The 22,315-nt window shown below is 42.8% G+C and overlaps 1 protein-coding gene and 1 long non-coding RNA gene across 5 annotated transcripts in view; one reads left to right on the top strand and one right to left on the bottom strand.

Annotated features, from left to right (window-relative positions):
- Positions 1 to 22,315, top strand: part of LOC110528182 (inositol 1,4,5-trisphosphate-gated calcium channel ITPR1) — a 192,358-nt gene that overhangs the window by 99,536 nt on the left and 70,507 nt on the right. For all 4 annotated transcript variants that reach the window (XM_021610040.3, XM_021610038.3, XM_090241406.1 and 1 more), the window contains 4 exons: positions 1 to 136; positions 1,789 to 1,976; positions 21,501 to 21,684; positions 21,879 to 22,132. In XM_021610040.3, coding sequence (XP_021465715.3) covers positions 1 to 136; positions 1,789 to 1,976; positions 21,501 to 21,684; positions 21,879 to 22,132 — 762 coding nt within the window. The remainder of the gene's footprint in view (positions 137 to 1,788; positions 1,977 to 21,500; positions 21,685 to 21,878; positions 22,133 to 22,315) is intronic.
- LOC149982609 (uncharacterized) overlaps positions 12,837 to 22,315 on the bottom strand; it is a 102,297-nt gene continuing 92,818 nt past the window's right edge. The window contains exon 3 of the long non-coding RNA XR_016497333.1: positions 12,837 to 12,854. This is a non-coding gene — a long non-coding RNA (uncharacterized LOC149982609). The remainder of the gene's footprint in view (positions 12,855 to 22,315) is intronic.

Genomic DNA, 22,315 nt, shown 5'->3' with positions numbered 1-22,315 from the left:
GGTGAGGCGCTGAGGCAGATTCTGGTCAACCGTTACTATGGTAACTTCCATAGTAGGAGTGCTGGGCGGAGGGACAGCCTAACGGCCTTCAGCAACGCAACCCTGGTTCCAGTAGGACCCGGCAAGAGCCAATCAGGTGAGAGCACCTCTCTGTCGCTTGGTATGGTATCTATATATAGTATTTATTGATCTGTCATCTCCTTTGTTTTGTCTGCTCTCTTTGTCTCTCTGTCATCTTCTCTGTGTCTGTCTGTCTCCTCTTGTCTCTGTCTGTTCTCTTCTCCATCTCTCTCCCTGTCTGTCCATGGTTTTGGATGAAAAGGTTAACTCAGGTAATTCTGATCCCGCGTACAATCGAATCTGTTTGTTTTGTACCTTTTATGTAAGTTGTCACAAACTGTTGTAGAAGTAATTTGCCAGATACAGATGAACAAAATGAGTGAAACTAAACTGTCAAAAAAGCATGAGTTTCTTTCTAGTGCACACAGGAACCAAACATGACAACGTTGCATATTCTTCTGACCTCATTCTGAACTCTGGACTTCTGCCACCTGCCAAAGAAAAGACTCCTCTATTTTGACACACACACATAAACATTCCCACACACCCACATACCATCATGTGATAATGCAACTTTGAGAGGTGAAAGTCTGTGTGTGATGGATGGTGGTGGATAGGGATATTGATATTGTTTCCCAAACAGGTCTTCTCATTATCTCTCTATTATATAACCAATAGGCCTATCTACACACACACACACACAGAGGTCTAGGTCTCGTCCGGCCCTGTGACTGTGAGCACACCAAGCACAACACTGTAATCTCCTCATAATAAGCACTGCGTTATGATCTGACCTCACTATTTCAAGTCAAAATATTGAGTTTTCTATGTAGTGTTGTCATAGGCCTATGAGTCAGTCACCAGGATGGAGATTAAGTGTTGTCATGTATTTCTATATAGCTGTGAATGTAGATGTAGTATTATTACATTTAACATGGTGTCAGCTGTACTGTTTATTGATATAGCGTGACATCATATTACCCAGTTATAGCATATCTAATTGCCCAGCCATGTTCATGTCAAACAAAGTACTAGTACTGTTAGACCCCCTGTGCCTCTTATGGGAATGGGTTGAGAAATAAGCCTAGTTCCTGGTTCACCATGTCTCCCATGTGAACCAAGACACTGCCTGGCAACCCTCCAGACCATAGCAAGTCAACCCACCCCTCCCTTATTTGATCCAGTTTTGGCTGTTGGTAGGCGACAGACTACTACTTCCTGTGAAAACGGCCTCCTGGTTGCACCTGTTGCAGAAACGAGAGTCCGGACTTCTTAGCACTGTGTGTACGTGTGTGTGTATGTGCGTGCCTGCCTGCGTGCCTGCCGCTGGTAAAGGCTGCCAAGGGCGTTATCAATAATACTTGTTTTAACGTGTGAAATAAGCAGAATAGGCCCTATTTTACATTCTCACAGGAAAGCCCCTCTTGATGTTTTCTTATCAAATAAAAGTATATATTTGAAATGTGGCAAACGTGCATTCACTTTCTAATTCTATATGCAAGTACATTGTAAATTAATATGTAATGGTTCGACAATGAAATACACATGTAGACAACTGCCTGGAAGATGGCACTTTCCTATTTCGCCAGAGGTTCCATGTGATTGAGTAGTTTGGAAGTAAGATTTTAGATATAAAGATTTGAAACCTCTCCTTATCACTATGAGTCAGGAGAACAGGGAGAATCACACTACTGACCCTTCACCACTGACCCCTGTCCCTCCCTCCAGGTCTCGGTGGTATGGGGGCCCTGAGTCGAGGCGAGATGAGCCTGTCAGAGGTACAGTGTCACCTGGACAAGGAGGGAGCCTCCGACCTCGTCATAGACCTCATCATGAACACCACCAGTGACCGCGTCTTCCAGGAAAGCATCCTATTGGCCATCGCCCTGCTGGAGGGCGGGAACACCACCATCCAAGTGAGTCTCAGAGCCACTTGTCAATCAAAAGGATGTGGGTGTGTCAGGAGATTCTGAAGCCCAATACATACCTGAATGATAAATCCAAACAAACATTTTTTAAAGTGCATTTCACTAGCATAAAGATGCATCATTGGTCCAAACACACTTCACAGATGAGAAAAAAGTAAAGAGAAAGATACAGTACCTTCAGAAAGTATTCACACCCCTTGACTTGGCAAGACCTGCAAATGGTTGCCTAGCAATGATCAACAACTAATTTGACAGAGCTTGAATAATTATTTTTTTTAATTGGTAAATGTTGCACAATCTAGGTGTGGAAAGCTGTTAGACTCACCCAGAAATACTTCCAGCTGTAATCGCTGCCAAATGTGATTCTAACATGTATTGACTCAGAGGGTTGAATACTGTTTCTTTTTTATACATTTTTTACAAATGTTTGAATTTTTCTTCCCCTTTGACATTATAGAATATATTGTGTTGATCCTTAACAAAAAAATGACAAATCCATTTTATCCCGCTTTGTAACACAACAAAATGTCAAGGGGTATGAATACTTTCTTGAGGCACTGTAAGTCCTTGGATAGGAACAGTACCAGGCCTATTGTAGACCTTCCACTGCATTGGTCTATCATGTACTGGCATGCTCTGATCCTGTATAAGGCAGCCATTTTACGTTAGTCCACACCCCTCCCTCCCTCCCTGCTCCCTTAGAGGATGGCTCACCATGCCACACAACACTTCAATACTTTTCCTGATAGAACTGAGCCACTGTAGAGTTTACTGGCAACGTCAAACAATCCTATGAGGCCATGGGGAATGATTGAACTGAAACTGAGGCACATGACCGCTGCTCTGGATTATTTACAAGGGAGAAATTTTAGAGACGCATATGTTTGTACTGTATATGTAACTAAACTCAGCAAAAAAAGAAACGTCCTCTCACTGTCAACTGCATTTATTTTCAGCAAACTTAACATGTGTAAATATTTGTATGATCATAACAATATTCACCAACTGAGACATAAACTGAACAAGTTCCACAGACATGTGACTAACAGAAATGGAATAGGGGGGGATCAAAATAAAAAGTAACAGTCAGTATCTGGTGTGGCCACCATCTGCATTAAGTACAGCAGTGCATCTCCGCCTCATGGACTGCACCAGATTTGCCAGTTCTTGCTGTGAGATGTTACCCCACTCTTCCACCAAGGCACCTGCAAGTTCCCAGACATTTCTGGGGGGAATGGCCCTAGCCCTCACCTTCCGATCCAATAGGTCCCAGACGTGCTCAATGGGATTGAGATCCGGGCTCTTCGCTGGCCATGGCTGAACACTAACATTTCTGTCTTGCAGGAAATCAACTTTAACATGTAGTGTCGTTTTTTTTGTTAGATAAAATCATTCTTTATATCCCAAAAAGTCAGTTTAGTTGGCACCATCGATTTGAGTAATCCACTCGTTCAACATGCCAAGATAGGAATCTGAAAATCTACCCCTACACTTTGTTTCAACAAGTCAAAATACATTTCTATTTAATCCTCAGATACCCTAAAATGTAATCAAACTATAATATTTCATACAGAAAGAAGTATGTTCAATAGGAAACCAATATTAGCAGGTGCGCGTTGTCTTCATGGTGCACGCACACGCATTTCCAAGACTGTGTCCCTGTACTAAAACTCATTATTCTTACTCGTTTTGGAAGAAACAAGCCTGAAACCTTGAACATTGAGTGCTGACATCCAGTGGAAGCCATATGAATTGCATACTGGGAGCTAGATTTAATTATTTCCCTATACTTTCCATTGTAGGAGCATGGGCTCTCAACAACAATGAAAACAATTCTGGTTGGTTTTTGTTTGGATATTTTCCTAGCATATCTATTGGGTTATAGTCTCCTACATCATTTTAACATTTCTACAAACGCCAAAGTGTCTTCTTTCCAATGGTACCAATTATAAGCATATCCGGGGTTCAGGGCCTGAGCTACAGGCATGTCAGTCAGGCGGAAATTGAGAAGAAAGGACCCTAGCCTGAAGAAGTTTTAACGACCGTTCCACAGGTGCATGTTCATTAATTGTTGTGGGAAACGGTGTTTAAACCCTTTACAATGAAAATCTGTGAAGTTATTTGGATGTTTACTAATTATCTTTGAAAGACAGGATCCTGAAAAAATGAAATTTCTTTTTTTGCTGAGTTTGTGTTTGAATGTACTATAATTTCCCCCTGATGTTGAACAGACTGTGAAGGTACACTACTGGTCAGACGTTTTAGAACATCTACATGTTCAAGGGTTTTTCTTTATTTTTACTATTTTATACATTGTAGAATAATAGTGAAGACATCAAAACTGTGAAATAACACATTGAATCATGTAGTAAGCAAAAAAAAGTGTGAAACAAATCAAAATATAGTTTATATTTTAGATTCTTCACTGTAGCCACCCTTTGCCTTCATGACAGCTTTGCACACACTAGGCGTTCTCTCAACCAGCTTCATAAGGTAGTCACCTGGAATGCATTTCAATGAACAGGTGTGCCTTGTTAAAAGTTAATTTGTGGAATTTCTTTCCTCCTTAATGCATTTAAGCTAGTCAGTTGTGTTGTAACAAGGTAGGGGTGGTATATAGAAAATAGGCCTAGTTGGTAAAAGACCAAGTCTATAGTATTGGAAATAAAAGCTCAAATAAATAGATAGAAAGGACAGTCCATCATTACTTTAAGACATGAAGGTCAGTCAATCTGGAAAATTTCAAGAACTTTGAAAGTTTCTTCAAGTGCAGTCGCAAAAACCATCAAGCACTATCATGAAACTGGCTCTCATAAGGACCGCCACAGGAAAGGAAGACCCAAAGTTACCTCTGCTATAGAGGATAAGTTCATTAGAGTTACCAGCCTCAGAAATTGATTCTCAAAAACAAATCAAAATACATTTTATATAACACTTTTTTGGTTACTACATAATTTCATAGTTTAGATGTCTTCACTATTATTCTACAATGTAGTAAAAATGAAGAAAAGCCCTTGAATGAGTAGGCGTTCTAAAACTTTTCACCGGTAGTGTATATTGTAGACTGTGGAGGTATATTTGTTTGTACACTGTAGATCAGCCCCTGTACCCCTGAGCCCCTTGTGGAATAACCCTTCCCTTCATAATGGGCTCATAGAGAGGAAGGCATATCTTGTTGTGGGTGGAATCATCATTTCATAGATCAATCACTACCACCCTGCACCCCTCCACGCTTTTCTGCATCCATCTATTTATGCAGCCAACCTCACTAATGGTTGTTTTGGCAACGCGTTGCCTACCTACCTCTCTGCATACAGAAGAGAAATTACAAAGAGCAGATTCAAGTGTGTGTGCATGTGTGAACAAGCCCGCTGCATTTATCTTGTCTCTGTCTGCCTGCTCCTCTGACTGTCTGCTCCTTCGTCAGTCTGATTGCCTGTGCTTGCATAAACGGGGGCAGCTTGCGTAATCAGATTAGGGGTGAGGAAGCCACTCTAGCAGAGATAATGTCCTGGCTTCCCACGGCTGCAGCCTGTCTCCCTCCCTGCCTGTTGCAGAGATTATCAGGTGACCAATGTTACATAAGGCCTGTGTGAATGAACAATGTCTCAGGCTTCAAAACATTCCAGCTCTCTCAGCCCAAACTGGGTCATTTTGGGTCTCTGAAGTAGGGCAGTAGGGAGGACTGGAGCTTCTCTTCTAACAGTTGTTTTGTACTGAAACATTGAGTGGAAATTTAGAGGGGTAAATACTGAAGTATTAATGCTAACGAGGGTATACATGTTCTCTAAAGTACTTTGACATAACATACTGTAGCAGTTCATGAATGCAAACCAGTTTGGTAGGCTAGATATTTGCTTTCTGACCCGGATACTTCTGCATATGCTCACTCGCTGTAACCTCCACGCAGTGGTGTCTGGACTGTCCTGTAGAGTGAGAAACCTGAGGTCACACTAGAAAACGTGTTTCTTAGAAACCTCCAGGTTGACCTTTTTTAGACTGATTAGCTGGACAACAGTTTCAACTTTTGAAGAAGTAGGGTTAGCATTACTAATGATTTCTCAGACATATTTAACTCGATAACCTTTGACTTTTAACATTAATTTGCTATTTGTCTAAATGTCCACTAATGTTTTTGTACTATTCGCTCAGATTCAGACCACTTTCCTAGCCTCTGCCTTTTTCACAGATGATAAACAGAGGATGGATAGATAGAGATCAGTCTATTCTGTCCCTTTTGAACAAGGGATCTACTCTTGAGTTCTTTAATCTGTGTTGATGTGTCTCTAGCCTAGACACCTGTTCAGGGTAGAAGCCTGGGATTGTGTTCACTCACGTAACATTGTTAACCATTACCTCCTGACCTACATATCACACAGAAATAAACCTGACCATGTACTCACTCACCCGCTCAATCACTCCCTCACTTACACCTTTCTCTCTCACTCTGTCAGCCACTGGGCAGGCCATTAATGACTGAGAAATTGACTTTGGTCCCGGCTGTGAGGTTGACCGTGCGGTAGGATTTTAACAGTGAAGAGGCATACAAGGAAGATGTGATTTTTCTTGTCAATATGAGGATAAAGATCCGGCGACCTGTACAATTATTTACACAATCAAATAAACAGGACGAGGAATAGAAAGGTAAACTGACATGAATAACAGAGCTCTAACAAACGAAAACCCAGGCTTCAATCATGCCTGTGAACCCAGCAACATGCCGACCTGTTACCTGTCTGTCTCGCAAACAAAGCAATTAAATGCTTCTTGTAGCAACACCCATTACCCAGAATGCATCACAAAACATACCAATTAACTAATTGACAATCAAATAAATAAAGGTAAATAAAGGTATGAAAAATGGCATACAAACACATTCAGGTAATACATTCACATGATAAATATCCACACATCAATAAATGTGATCTCATAATCAATGGGTTTTAATCAATATCTGGACATACATAATCAACGGGTTTTAATCAATATCTGGACATACATAATCAACGGGTTTTAATCAATATCTGGACATACATAATCAACGGGTTTTAATCAATATCTGGAGATACATAATCAACGGGTTTTAATCAATATCTGGACATACATAATCAAGCAAGACTTTAGATCATGTGACGTATGTCATAATCTCAATCTTCACTCCGGCAAACTTAATTTATTTTCTTTTAACAATCAACGTCAGTCACTTTGTTGCAGGAAATGTTAGATTGTTCCTGCATGCCACACTTCTTCCTGTGACAGCTACTGCTGGAAGAGAGAAGAGAGTGAGATAATGGTTGTGTGAGTGGTAATTGGGTTGTGGCACACACACACAAGTGGTGACTTGTAACATTTCAGCAGTAGTCGGCACCTGCCGTAAAACCACAAGTTATGCCTTCCCATGTCAGGGCAGAGAGAATAGGAAGAAGAGTAGGAGATGAAGGAACAGGGAAGAGGAAGAGACAAGAGTTCTGGCTGAAGGATAGGAGGAAGATTGAAACAAGAGGCTAGTTCAGGGTAAGAGAGGACAAAGGTGTCAGTGGGAAAAAAATAGAATTCAGTGGAAAGAGGAGAGTAGGAGAGCTGCAATTCCAGGTAGTCTGTGTGGTGCTGCCTGATGTGTGTGAGGGAGAAAGAGAGAGAGGGAGAGAAAGAGGGAGTGCGGATATAAATAGCTGTTATATAACATCCCTTTGTTGATGCCAAGTGGCAGAACTAAGGAGTGAAGGGAAAGCGCTGTGACCTTGTTTTTCAGAGCCACCCTCCCCCACCTCTCCTCGCCCTGCCTCGCTCCCAACTCTTATTCTGCTCAGGGTTCATCTCCATGGTTACAGACAGGCTCTCTGTTTACCCAACACTCCAGGGGACTCCTGAAACTCCCCATCCCTTGCTTCTCTCTATTCTCTACTCCTCACCACCATGTCTTACTTAACATACTCATCATCAATCTGTCGAGTGTTGTCTCTGTTCCAGCACTCGTTTTCTAAATCCCATCTAAACACAGATGGCTTCTTTTTTTTACCCCTTACACTTGTGGAAATTAACCTATATGGATAGGGCCCAATTGAAGTGTTTCTAACAGAAGAAACATAAAAGGAATATGTATGACCATGGTAGCAATTGAAAGAGAACACTTTGGAGAATATGAGGAAATTATCAGACCAAAGGTGAGGATACAACAGTTCACCTGTCACAAGACTGAATCCAAACATTACACTTTTGATTTTATTTGCATTTGATATTTTCTGTACTTTCACAGCATTTATCAATAACAAAATCTGAAAATCGGGTTGGAACCTAAATTATATTGTAATTTTTTTCATTTCTGAACAGTGACATAATTTTTTTAGTTCCGTTCCACTGTTCCGTCCTGCACAATAAAGTTCTGAACAAGTTCGGGACAAAAAGGAACACCTTATATCGTTATTTTCTGATAGAACAGCTTTCTATGGAGCGAGCAAGCTATAGTTGTTTTAGCCTAGGGAACCAATAGTTTATGGGTGCTATCGGCTGCCTAGACTATAGTTGTTTTAGCCTAGGGAACCAATAGTTTATGGGTGCTATCGGCTGCCTAGGCTATAGTTGTTTTAGCCTAGGGAACCAATAGTTTATGGGTGCTATCGGCTGCCTAGACTATAGTTGTTTTAGCCTAGGCAACCAATAGTTTATGGGTGCTATCGGCTGCCTAGACTATAGTTGTTTTAGCCTAGGGAACCAATAGTTTATGGGTGCTATCGGCTGCCTAGACTATAGTTGTTTTAGCCTAGGCAACCAATAGTTTATGGGTGCTATCGGCTGCCTAGACTATAGTTGTTTTAGCCTAGGGAACCAATAGTTTATGGGTGCTATCGGCTGCCTAGGCTATAGTTGTTTTAGCCTAGGGAACCAATAGTTTATGGGTGCTATCGGCTGCCTAGACTATAGTTGTTTTAGCCTAGGCAACCAATAGTTTATGGGTGCTATCGGCTGCCTAGGCTATAGTTGTTTTAGCCTAGGGAACCAATAGTTTATGGGTGCTATCGGCTGCCTAGACTATAGTTGTTTTAGCCTAGGGAACCAATAGTTTATGGGTGCTATCGGCTGCCTAGGCTATAGTTGTTTTAGCCTAGGGAACCAATAGTTTATGGGTGCTATCGGCTGCCTAGACTATAGTTGTTTTAGCCTAGGGAACCAATAGTTTATGGGTGCTATCGGCTGCCTAGGCTATACTTGTTCACTTGTGCGATGGACAGACAAGTGTATGGCACGAGAGGCGACTGAAATTTGGCAGGTGGGGAGAAAGTGAGAGAGGGTGGAGGAACGTTTGGCACCTTGTTATGACGTGCATTATCTGAATTAGGCCCAGAGAATTATACCTACGGAGGAGCGGCTTCTATGGAGGAACTTTCAACTCCCGATAGATGGACCAGAGCTAGCTAGCTAACAAGCTTGTGTGTGCAGTGCGGCACCAGAATTAAAAACACATCTCACCTTTTTGTAGTTAATAAATCCAATGTGAAATGTGATAATTATAGTATCAGTTACTAGCATTGAAGAAGTTTATCCATTTTTCTCGAATAATCTCTCCCTAATTTCTGAATCACGCTCTCCGGCGCCGAGAGATGACCGCCTCGCTTCGCGTTCTTAGGAAACTATGCAGTGTTTTGTTTTTTTCATGTGTTATTTCTTACATTAGTACCCCAGGTCATCTTAGGTTTCATTACATACAGTCGGGAAGAACTACTGAATATAAGAGCAACGTCAACTCACCATCAGTATGACCAAGAATATGACTTTCGCAAAGCGGATCCTGTGTTCTGCCTTTCACCCAGGACAACGGAATGGATCCCAGCCTGCGACCCAAAACAACGACTTCGTAAAAGAGGGAAACGAATCGGTCTTCTGGTCAGACTCCGGAGACGGGCACATCGCGCACCACTCCCTAGCATACTTCTCGCCAATGTTCAGTCTCTTGACAACAAGATTGATGAAATCCGAGCAAGGGTAGCATTCCAGAGGGACATCAGAGACTGTAACGTTCTTTGCTTCACGGAAACATGGCTCACTCGAGAGACGCTATCGGAGTCGGTGCAGCCAGCTGGTTTCTCCACGCATCGCGCCGACAGAAACAAACATCTTTCTGGTAAGAAGAAGGGCGGGGGTGTATGCCTTATGGTTAACGAGATGTGGTGTGGTCACAACAACATACAGGAACTCAAGTCCTTCTGTTCACCTGATTTAGAATTCCTCACAATCAAATGTCGACCGCATTATCTACCAAGGGAATTCTCTTCGATTATAATCACAGCCGTATATATTCCCCCCCCAAGCAGACACATCGATGGCTCTGAACAAACTTAATTTGACTCTTTGCAAACTGGAATCCACATATCCTGAGGCTGCATTCATTGTAGCTGGGGATTTTAACAAGGCTAATCTGAAAACAAGACTCCCTAAATTGTATCAGCATATCGATTGCGCAACCTGGGCTGGTAAAACCTTGGATCATTGCTATTCTAACTCCCGCGACGCATATAAGGCCCTCCCCCGCCCTCCTTTCGGAAAAGCTGACCATGACTCCATTTTGTTGCTCCCTGCTTTCAGACAGAAGCTAAAACAAGAAGCTCCCGCGCTGAGGTCTGTTCAACGCTGGTCCGACCAATCTGATTCCACGCTCCAAGACTGCTTCCATCATGTGGACTGGGATATGTTTCGTATTGCGTCAAACAACAACATTGACGAATACGCTGATTCGGTGAGCGAGTTCATTACAACGTGCGTTGAAGATGTCGTTCCCATAGCAACGATTAAAACATTCCCAAACCAGAAACCGTGGATTGATGGCAGCATTCGCGTGAAACTGAAAGCGCGAACCACTGCTTTTAATCAGGGCAAGGTGACCGGAAACATGACCGAATACAAACAGTGTAGCTATTCCCTCCGCAAGGCAATCAAACAAGCTAAGCATCAGTATAGAGACAAAGTAGAATCGCAATTCAACGGCTCAGACACAAGAGCTATGTGGCAGGGTCTACAGTCAATCACGGATTACAAAAAGAAAAACAGCCCAGTCACGGACCAGGATGTCTTGCTCCCAGGCAGACGAAATGACTTTTTTGCCCGCTTTGAGGACAATACAGTGCCACTGACATGGCCCGCAACCAAAACATGCGGACTCTCCTTCACTGCAGCTGAGGTGAGTAAAACATTTAAACGTGTTAACCCTCGCAAGGCTGCAGGCCCAGACGGCATCCCCAGCCGCGCCCTCAGAGCATGCGCAGACCAGCTGGCTGGTGTGTTTACGGACATATTCAATCAATCCTTATCCCAGTCTGCTGTTCCCACATGTTTCAAGAGGGCCACCCGCCCTGTGAAACTGGGTACTGGACTTCCTGACGGCCGCGCCCAGGTGGTGAGGGTAGGTAACAACATCTCCACCCCGCTGATCCTCAACACTGGGGCCCCACAAGGGTGTGTCCTAGGCCCTCTCCTGTACTCCCTGTTCACCCACGACTGCGTGGCCACGCACGCCTCCAACTCAATCATCAAGTTTGCGGACGACACAACAGTGGTAGGCTTGATTACCAACAACGACGAGACGGCCTACAGGGAGGAGGTGAGGGCCCTCGGAGTGTGGTGTCAGGAAAATAACCTCACACTCAACGTCAACAAAACTAAGGAGCTGATCGTGGACTTCAGGAAACAGCAGAAGGAGCACGGCAGCGCAGTGGACGTGGAAAGTTCCTCGACGTACACATCACTGACGCTCTGAAATGGCACCCGATGTAACAGGAAGGCCAAAAATATCATCAAGGACATCAACCACCGAGCCACGTCCTGTTCACCCTGCTATCATCCAGAAGGCCATTGTCAGGCAGATGCATCAAAGCTGGGTCCGAGAGACTGAAAAACAGCTTCTAGCTCAAGGCCATCAGACTGTTAAATAGCCATCGGTAGCCGGCTTCCACCAGGCTACGCAACCCTGCACATTAGAGGCTACTGCCCTATATACATAGACTTGGGATTACTGGCCACTTTAATAATGGGACACTAGTCACTTTAATAATGTTTTAAATAATGTTGTAATTAATAATGTTCTTAATTCCATTATTTTACTTTTTGATTTGTGTGTATTTTTGTGAATTGTTAGATATTTTTTATTTTTTTTTCACCTTTATTTAACCAGGTAGGCTAGTTGAGAACAAGTTCTCATTTGCAACTGCGACCTGGCCAAGATAAAGCATAGCAATTCGACACATACAACAACACAGACTTACACATGGAATAAACAAAACATAGTCAATGATACAGTAGAACAAAATACAACAAAAAGTCTATATACAGTGAGTGCAAATGAGGTAAGATCAGGGAGTTAAGGCAATAAATAGGCCATGGTGGCAAAGTAATTACAATATTGCAATTAAAGACTGGAATGGTAGATGTGCAAGTAGAAATACTGGGGTGCAAAGGAGCAAGATAAATAAATAAATACTGTGGGGATGAGGTCGGTAGATAGATGGGCTGTTTACAGATGGGCTATGTACAGGTGCAGTTATCTGTGAGCTGCTCTGACAGCTGGTGCTTAAATCTAGGGAGATATGAGTCTCCAACTTCAGAGATTTTTGCAGTTCGTTCCAGTCATTGGCAGCAGAGAACTGGAAGGAAAGACGAACAAAGGAGGAATTGCTTTGAGGGTGACCAGTGAGATATACCTGCTGGAGCGTGTGCTACGAGTGGGTGCTGCTATGGTGACCAGTGAGCTGAGATAAGGCGGGGCTTTACCTAGCAGAGACTTGTAGATAACCTGTAGCCAGTGAGTTTGGCGACGAGTATGAAGCGAGGGCCAACCAACGAGAGCGTACAGGTCGCAATGGTGGGTAGTGTATGGGGCTTTGGTGACAAAACAGATGGCACTGTGATAGACTGCATCCAGTTTGTTGAGTAGAGTGTTGGAGGCTACTTTATAGATGACATCACCGAAGTCGAAGATGTGTAGGATAGTCAGTTTTACGAGGGTATGTTTGGCAGGAGGCTTTGTTTGAAGGAGGCTTTGTTGCGATATAGGAAGCCAATTCTAGATTTAATTTTGGATTGGAGATGCTTAATGTGAGTCTGGAAGGAGAGTTTACAGTCTAACCAGACACCTAGGTATTTGTAGTTGTCCACATATTCTAAGCCAGAGCCGTCCAGAGTAGTGATGCTGGACAGGCGAGCAGGTGCGAGCAGTGATCGGTTGAATAGCATGCATTTAGTTTTTCCTGCATTTTAAGAGCAGTTGTAGGCCACGGAAGGAGAGTTGTATGTTATTGAAGCTCGCCTGGAGGTTAGTTAACACAGTGTCCAAAGAGGGGCCAGAAGTATACAGAATGGTGTCGTCTGCGTAGAGGTGTACCAGAGATTCACCAACAGCAAGAGCAACATCATTGATGTATACAGAGAAGAGAGTCGACCCGAGGATTGAACCCGGTGGCACCCCCATAGAGACTGCCAGAGGTCCGGACAACAGGCCCTCCGATTTGACACTTGTTTGTTAACTTGGCTTTCGAAGACCTTAGAAAGACAGGGTAGGATAAATATAGGTCTGTAGCAGTTTGGGTCTAGAGTGTCACCCCCTTTGAAGAGGGGGATGACCGCGGCAGCTTTCCAATCTTTGGGAGTCTCAGACGATACGAAAGAGAGGTTGAACAGTCTAGTAATAGGGGTTGCAACAATTTTGGCAGATCATTTTAGAAAGAGAGGGTCCAGATTGTCTAGCCCGGCTGATTTGTAGGGGTCCAGATTTTGCAGCTCTTTCAGAACATCAGCTATCTGGACTTGGGTAAAGGAGAAATGGTGGGGGCTTTGGCAGGTTGTTGGGTGCCGGGCAGTTGACCGGGGTAGGGATAGCCAGGTGGAAAGCATGGCCAGTTTTGAGAGATGCTTATTGAAATTCTCAATTATAGTGGGTTTATTGGTGGTGACAGTGTTTCCTAGCCTCAGAGCAGCGGGCAGCTGGAAGGAGGTGTTCTTATTCTCCATGGACTTTACAGTGTCCCAGAACTTTTTTGAGTTAGTACTACAGGATGCAAATTTCTGTTTGAAAATGCTAGCCTTAGCTTTCCTAACTGCCTGTGTATATTTGTTCCTAACTTCCCTGAAAAGTTGCATATCGCGGGGGCTATTTGATGCTAATGCAGAACTCCACAGGATGTTTTTGTGCTGGTCAAGGGCAGACAGGTCTGGAGTGAACCAAGGACTATATATATTCCTAGTTCTACATTTTTTGAATAGGGCACGCTTATTTAAGATGTTGAGGAAGGCACTTTTAAAGAATAGCCAGGCATCATCTACTGATGGGATGAGGCCAATGTCATTCCAGGATACCCTGGCCAGGTCAATTAGAAAGGCCTGCTCGCAGAAGTGTTTCAGGGAGCGTTTGACAGTGATGAGGAGTGGTCGTTTGGTCGCAGACACATTACGGATGCAGGCAATGAGGCAGTGATCGCTGAGATCTTGATTGAAAACAGCAGAGGTGTATTTGGAGGTTGAGTTAGTTAGGATGACATTTATGAGGGTGCCCGTGTTTACAGATGTGGTGTTGTACCTGGTAGGTTCATTAATCATTTGTGTGAGATTGAGGGCATCAAGCTTGGATTGTAGGATGGCCGGGGTGTTAAGCATGTCCCAGTTTAGGTCACCTAGAAGCACGAGCTCAGAAGATAGATGGGGGGCAGTCAATTCACATATGGTATCGAGGGTTACAGAAGTCAACAAATGAGAGCACCTGGGGAGTGGGAGTGGAGCTAGGCACTGCAGGACCTGGATTAACCTCTACATCACCAGAGGAACAGAGGATACTACTGCACTGTTGGAGCTAGGAACCATTTCGCTACATCCGCAATAACATCTGCTAAATATGTGTATGTGACCAATTACATTTCTGAGAGTTTGTGAGAGAAGTGTCTGTGTGCCCGTAACATGGAAAATGTCACACTGTCTGCCAAAGCTTGTCTGTTTTGATGTAGCCACGCAAAGCATGCCTGTTTGTGTGGCTGTATGTTCCTTGTCTGTGTGTTAGGTAATTCCTTCAGCACTCAAGGGGTAGAGGGAGGAGGGGGGGGCTGTGACGAGCTGTTGTCTCCGGTCAGAGCCCTGCGGTGCAGCCTCTCCCGCCCCTTCCTCCTTCACCCAGGCCCCAAGGTCCCACCCACGCCCGTGCTGTCAAATAACAGAGGACAAGAGTGATGTGAGCAAAGAGGGAGATGGGGAGAGAGGGGAAGAAAGAGAGATGAGGAGATGCGTTATTACTGAGAGAAGGAGATATGGAGGGAGAGCGAGAGAAAGACGGACATGAACACTTCAGCCCCCCATCCCTCCCTCCCACCCTCCCTGTGTTGTGTTGGTTTCCAGGTTGTGAGGTTCAGTTAATCACTACCTCTCTGCACTATCCACTCTCATCAAGTTATCTATTGCACTGGGTCTTGCTGGATAGCACGAATACTAACCCATACCACACCACATTTGCGAGTGGTCTAGTGCACAGTGGTGGGGGTTGGGGTGAGTGAGGCTGGGGGCTTTGGAGTCTGTTGCCCAGGGTCATAAATTCACAACGATAACATTGTTTATCTGGAATAGATAGATGGTGGTAGAAGGAGAAATCACTCATCACAAGATGGGCAGGTCTCTAATCATGACACAACATAATACTGCTTTGTTCAAACTGCGTGATATTTTGATACTAAGGAAAGATGCTGGTGAGAATCTAGTGAGTTATCACTTTCACAATAAGTGAAGCTATACAGTGCCTTCAGAAAGTATTTGCATCCCTTGACTTTTTCCACATTTTGTTACAAATTATGATTAAAATGGATTATACATATAAAAAAAAATGGGGGGGGGTCTACACAAAATACTCTACTTTTTTAAAGATGAATTTCAAATGTAACACTAATCTTGATTAGATAAGTATTCAATCACCTTTGGCAGCGATTAGATACAGATTAGATGCATAGTCTTTTTGGGTACGATTTTAGTACAATATTTGTTCCATTATTCTTTTTAAACTCTTCAAGCTCTGTCAAGTTGGTTGTTGATCATTGCTAGACAGCCATTTTCAAGTCTTGACATTAGATTTTAAGCCGATTTAAGTCAAAACTGTAACTAGGCCACTCAATATTTTTATTCTACACAGTCTTCCTTCTTTTCACTCTGTCATTTAGGTTAGTATTGTGGAGTAACTACAATGTTATTGATTCGTCCTCAGTTTTCTCCAATCTCAGCCATTCAACTCTGTAACTGTTTTAAAGTCACCATTTGCTTCATGGTGAAATCCCTGAGTGGTTTCCTTCCACTCCAGCAACTGAGTTAGGAAAGACGCCTGTATCTTTGTAGTGACTGGGCGTATTAATACACCATCCAGAGCGTAATTAATAACTTCACCCTGCTCAAAGTGATATTCAGTGTCTATTTGTTTAGTTTTTTTGCGTGGCATTGAAAAACTCCCTGGTCTGTGGTTGAATCTGTGCTTGAAATTCACTAATCGACTGAGGGACCGTACAATTATCTGTATGTGTGGGGTGTGAATACTTTCTGAAAGTGCTATAGGACGTGCTACCTGTCCCAGACCTATTATTTGACCATGCTGGTCATTTATGAACATTTGAACATCTTGGCCATGTTCTGTTATAATCTCCACCCGGCACAGCCAGAAGAGGACTGGCCACCCTTCATAGCCTGGTTCCTCTCTAGGTTTCTTCCTAGGTTTTGGCCTTTCTAGGGAGTTTTTCTTAGCCAACGTTCTTCAACACCTGCTTGCTTGCTGTTTGGGGTTTTAGGCTGGGTTTCAGTACAGCACTTTGAGACATCAGCTGATATACGAAGGGCTATATAAATAAATTCGATTTGATGTTGTTTTGCTAGCAAGTCAGCAATGTACTATTTAATGTTGGCTTGGAAACTCTGAAAATGCTATCTTTTCAATCACATTGATTCATTGTGAGCTACAAATAATATGTGAAAACACTGCCAACGTGATATTCCTATTGCATCTTCATTATCATCTACATTATGACAATGTATTTAACTAACATTTTTTGCCACAGATTTGAAAATGATTACTGCAGACTACATAGTACTCCACAATTGTGTTGTCAGCAGACCCAGGGCTGTTTACCGAGGAGGATTGGCATGTTTCATTCATTTCACATTTCTAACATTGTACTGGTAAAGTAGTGAATGTCCTCCTGCCAACAAGCCTTCTATACCACATCTCTTTTTTCAAATAACATTGTAAAATGGAGTTTGTCCATTTTCTTTTATACTTTATTCAAACTGATTAAAACTATTTGTTTTACAATCCTGCTTCTCCATGCACACACACACACACACACACACACTGTAAGGATCTGCCCCTTTTTTTCAATTTTTGCCTAAAATGACATACCAAAATCTAACTGCCTGTAGCTCAGGACCAGAAGCAATGATATGCATATTCATTATACCATTTGAAAATAAACACTTTGAAGTTTGTGGAAATGTGAAATTAATGTATGAAAATATAACACATTAGATCTGGTAAAAGATAATACAATGAAACAACCAAATGTTTTTTGTATTTTTGTAAATGCTAGAGAATGTCCATAATGTATTATTCCAGCCCAGGCGCAATTTAGATTTGGGCCACTAGATGGCAGCAGTGTATGTGCAAAGTTTGAGACTGATCCAATGAACCATTGCATTTCTGTTAAAAATGCTGTATCAACACTGCCCAAATGTGCCTAATTAGTTATTAATAACTTTTCAAGTTCATAACTGTGCACTCTCCTCAAACAATAGCATGGTATTCTTTCACTGTAATAGCTACTGTAAATTGGACAGTGCAGTTAGATTAACAAGAATGTAATCTTTCTGCCCATATCAGATATGCCTATGTTCTGGGAAATGTTCTTGTTACTTACAACCTCATGCTAATCGCATTAGCGCAAATTAGCTCACCCGCCCCGAGGGTGGGACAATGATCTGTAGAGATCCTTAAGAGGTTTAAACTGGCCCTTAAGCACACACACACTACCCCAGTTTATCAAAGTTTACACCTAACCTGGAAATAAGTCTAGTTATGCAACAAGCTTTCAGAACTGGCCTAGATACCAGCTGATAACATTTTCTCCCCCTCACTTTCTCTCTCCATCTCTCCCTACCTCTTTTACTCCTTTTTCCATTTCTCATGTTTTTTCTTGTAACACTTTACTTTTGACACTGTGTCATAACACGTTATGACAATGTCATAACAGCTGACATAACCTGTCATAATATGGTTATAACACTGACCCATATATTTACACCTATTGCGACACATATATTGCGTTATTTTATGTCTGGTTATGACGCCTACATAAGTGTCAAAACCCACATTATTATTCAAACTATTTTATTCCCTGCCTAGAAGTTTCCTTTCGTTTCAAAGTTTGCTTCTTAAATCCTTTGATGTAGTAATGAAATCTTTAGTAATATTTTATTTTCATCATTACATCATCATCATTTGAAATAACACTATGACACTGTCAAGAATCATTATCACCATCGTAATCATATAAGCTAGATAGGTCTATCACATTCATGCCCTCAGATCAGTCATCTGTCAAAAAGAGGGTGTCTTGTCCTGCTCTTGAAATCTGCTCCTACATTCACCCCAGTCATCAGCAACAGAGCATTGGGGTAGGTGCATGTCTGACATCAATGTGTGTGCAATTACAATGACAATTGAACATGATCCAATTGTTGTTGTTTTTTAATCATAAACACACTGTTGACATGTAGGCTATGGTATCATGGAATGTGGTAGATTCTTTGGGTTTGACACTTATGTACAGTGGGGCAAAAAAAGTATTTAGTCAGCCACCAATTGTGCAAGTTCTCCCACTTAAAAAGATGAGAGAGGCCTGTAATTTCCATCATAGGTACACTTCAACTATGACAGACAAAATTAGGATAATTCCAGAAAGATTCCAGAAAATCACATTGTAGGATTTTTTTAGGAATTTATTTGCAAATTGTGGTGGAAAATAAGTATTTGGTCACCTACAAACAAGCAAGATTTCTGGCTCTCACAGACCTGTAACTTCTTCTTTAAGAAGCTCCTCTGTCCTTCACATGTTACCTGTATTAATGGCACCTGTTTGAACTTGTTATCAGTATAAAAGACACCTGTCCACAACCTCAGTCACACCTCAATCTCCACTATGGCCAAGACCAAAGAGCTGTCAAAGGACACCAGAAACAAAATTGTAGACCTGCACTAGGCTGGGAAGACTGAATCTGCAATAGGTAAGCACCTTGGTTTGAAGAAATCAACTGTGGGAGCAATTATTAGGAAATGGAAGACATACAAGACCACTGATAATCTCCCTCGATCTGGGGCTCCACGCAAGATCTCCCCCCGTGGGGTCAAAATGATCACAAGAACGGTGAGCAAAAATCCCAGAACCACACGGGGGGACCTAGTAAATGACCTGCAGAGAGCTGGGACCAAAGTAACAAAGCCTACCATCAGTAACACACTACGCCGCCAGGGACTCAAATCCTGCAGTGCCAGACGTGTCCTCCTGCTTAAGCCAGTACATGTCCAGGCCCGTCTGAAGTTTGCTAGAGAGCATTTGGATAATCCAGAAGAAGATTCGGAGAATGTCATATGGTCAGATGAAACCAAAATATAACTTTTTGGTAAAAACTCAACTCGTCGTGTTTGGAGGACAAAGAATGCTGAGTTGCATCCAAAGAACACCATATCTACTGTGAAGCATGGGGGTGGAAACATCATGCTTTGGGGCTGTTTTTCTGCAAAGGGACCAGGACGACGGATCCGTGTAAAGTGAAGAATGAATGGGGCCATGTATCGTGAGATTTTGAATGAAAACCTCCTTCCATCAGCAAGGGCATTGAAGATGAAACGTGTCTGGGTCTTTCAGCATGACAATGATCCCAAACACACCACCCGGGCAACGAAGGAGTGGCTTCGTAAGAAGCATTTCAAGGTCCTGGAGTGGCCTAGCCAGTCTCCAGATCGCAACCCCATAGAAAATCTTTGGAGGGAGTTGAAAGTCTGTGTTGCCCAGCAACAGCCCCAAAACATCACTGCTCTAGAGGAGATCTGCATGGAGGAATGGGCCAAAATACCAGCAACAGTGTGTGAAAACTTTGTGAAGACTTACAGAAAACGTTTGACCTCTGTCATTGCCAACAAAGGGTATATAACAAAGTATTGAGATAGACTTTTGTTATTGACCAAATACTTATTTTCCACCATAATTTGCAAATAAAATCATTAAAAATCCTACAATATGATTTTCTGGATTTTTTTTCTTCTCATTTTCTCTGTCATAGTTGAAGTGTACCTATGATGACAATTACAGGCCTCTCTCATCTTTTTAAGTGGGAGAACTTGCACAATTGGTGGCTGACTAAATACTTTTTTGCCCCACTGTAGGTGTCATAACCAGCAATAATGTAACACAATATTTGTCACAACAGGTCTAAATATGTCATGACAGTGTTAGGACCATATTATAATGGGTTATCTCAGCTGTTATGCCTTATTATGACATGTATGACTGTTGTAACATGTCGCTGGGTATCAAGTAAAGTGTCACCTTTTTTCTTATTTTCTTCCTTGCACCCTTTTTCCTCTCCCTGTGTTTCTGTCTCCCTCCCTCCTTCCCTTCCTCTCTCCCTCCACCCTCTCCCCCCTCTCTCTATCTGTGTAAGTAGGGCAGGCTTCACCCACTCGTGTCGTTTTTCACCCTAAGCAGTGTGACCTGGCCTGTTCTGCCATTGGTTTGGAGTCTCCTCTCCCTCCCAGTAGACTGACCAAATAACAGGCTGAGGCTGACTATGGTTGTGGTCTAATGATTTTCTGCATGCATGGGGCACACAGCAATAAAGAGAGAGAAATAAAGAATTCCGGTCTTGAATCCCGTGTGTTGTCATTGACTGTTTGCACAGTAGAATATTAAAAAACGATGCGTTTTCGACCAGTCTTCTCATGACTTTAAATGGCGTGTGGAGAAAAAAAACAGGTGACTACGTAGGTGGCTTTAGGTCCATTACCATCTCAATGGTAGTATTCAGTGTTAAAGTACCTATGTACATGACTTAAATTTCCCTTTTCTGGAGTATGTGCTGCAGAGTGTGTATGTGTTGATGATATGTCCTTAGTGCTACTGTAAACACAACAGAGCAGGCCTGTCTTATTTTGATCCATTCGATCAATTACCTGAACCTCTGTGTTTTGACCAATGGTCATTTAGCAGATGCTTTTATCCAAAGCTGTCTTACAGTTATCACATTTATTTCTACTATTCGGGAATGAAACCCACAACTGTGGTGTTGTGAGCACTTTCCTCCACATAACCAACTGAGACTTCAACCATGTCTGTTGTAATTAATTTGGTAAAGTAGGCTACACACAAGAATACACAAGCATGTGGCGTGAAATAACATTCCTAATCTTTAATTGTAATTAACGTTACTTCCCTATACCTTTTTGTTTTCCTTTTGTGCTAGCGTTCCTTCATCTGCCGTCTGACGGAGGACAAGAAGTCCGAGAAGTTTTTCCGTGTGTTCTATGACCGGATGAAGCTTGCCCAGCTGGAGATTAAAGCCACGGTGACGGTCAACACCAGTGACCTCGGCAACAGGAAGAGAGACGACGACGCCCCCGACAAGGATGTGCCCGTCCGCAAGAAAGGTCAGAGGTCAACCAAAATCAAAATGGCTGTCTCATATCAGCTGTTAATGGGTTTTGTATTGGAGTAGGAAGTTACACATAGACACTTATCTAAGGTCAATTTCTCTCTGAACACGTTAGCAATAAAAAAATTGATTTATAGACTTTGTGGGCTGGTTCTGTTGACCTCCCCTCCCCTCCCTGTGTCTCTGCAGCCAAAGACTCAGCGGTACTGGTGACAGATGAGGCGAGAGAGCAGCTGCTGGAGGCCTCGTCGGCCACTAAAAAAGCCTTCAACTCATACCGCCGTGAGGCCGACCCCGATGACCACTTCTCTACGGCTGATGGCACACCCAGCACCGGGGACAAGGGCCAGGACGATGGAGAGATGAGCTTTATCATTGTCATCATGCAGCCTATCCTGCGCTTCCTCCAGCTGCTCTGTGAGAACCACAACCGAGACCTGCAGGTCAGTCAGCCAGCCCAACACCAGGGGAAGCCAGCCCTCAGATACTGCCTCTTTAGTCTTATTTATACCTTACGTGAGGTAAGATGGAGATGCTGAGGAGGGCATGCATCTTGCCGGTTCCTACTTTACTTACCTTTTTTTATGGATAGTTTTGTGTTAATCATTACTTTGTTTGCTTAGAAT

The sequence above is a fragment of the Oncorhynchus mykiss genome, chromosome 7, assembly GCF_057628025.1.
Source record: "Oncorhynchus mykiss isolate SJ-2025 chromosome 7, ASM5762802v1, whole genome shotgun sequence".
Classification (NCBI taxonomy): domain Eukaryota; kingdom Metazoa; phylum Chordata; class Actinopteri; order Salmoniformes; family Salmonidae; genus Oncorhynchus; species Oncorhynchus mykiss.
The sequence above is the reverse complement of the archived record's forward strand: the minus strand, read 5'-3'. Positions and strand labels throughout refer to the sequence as shown.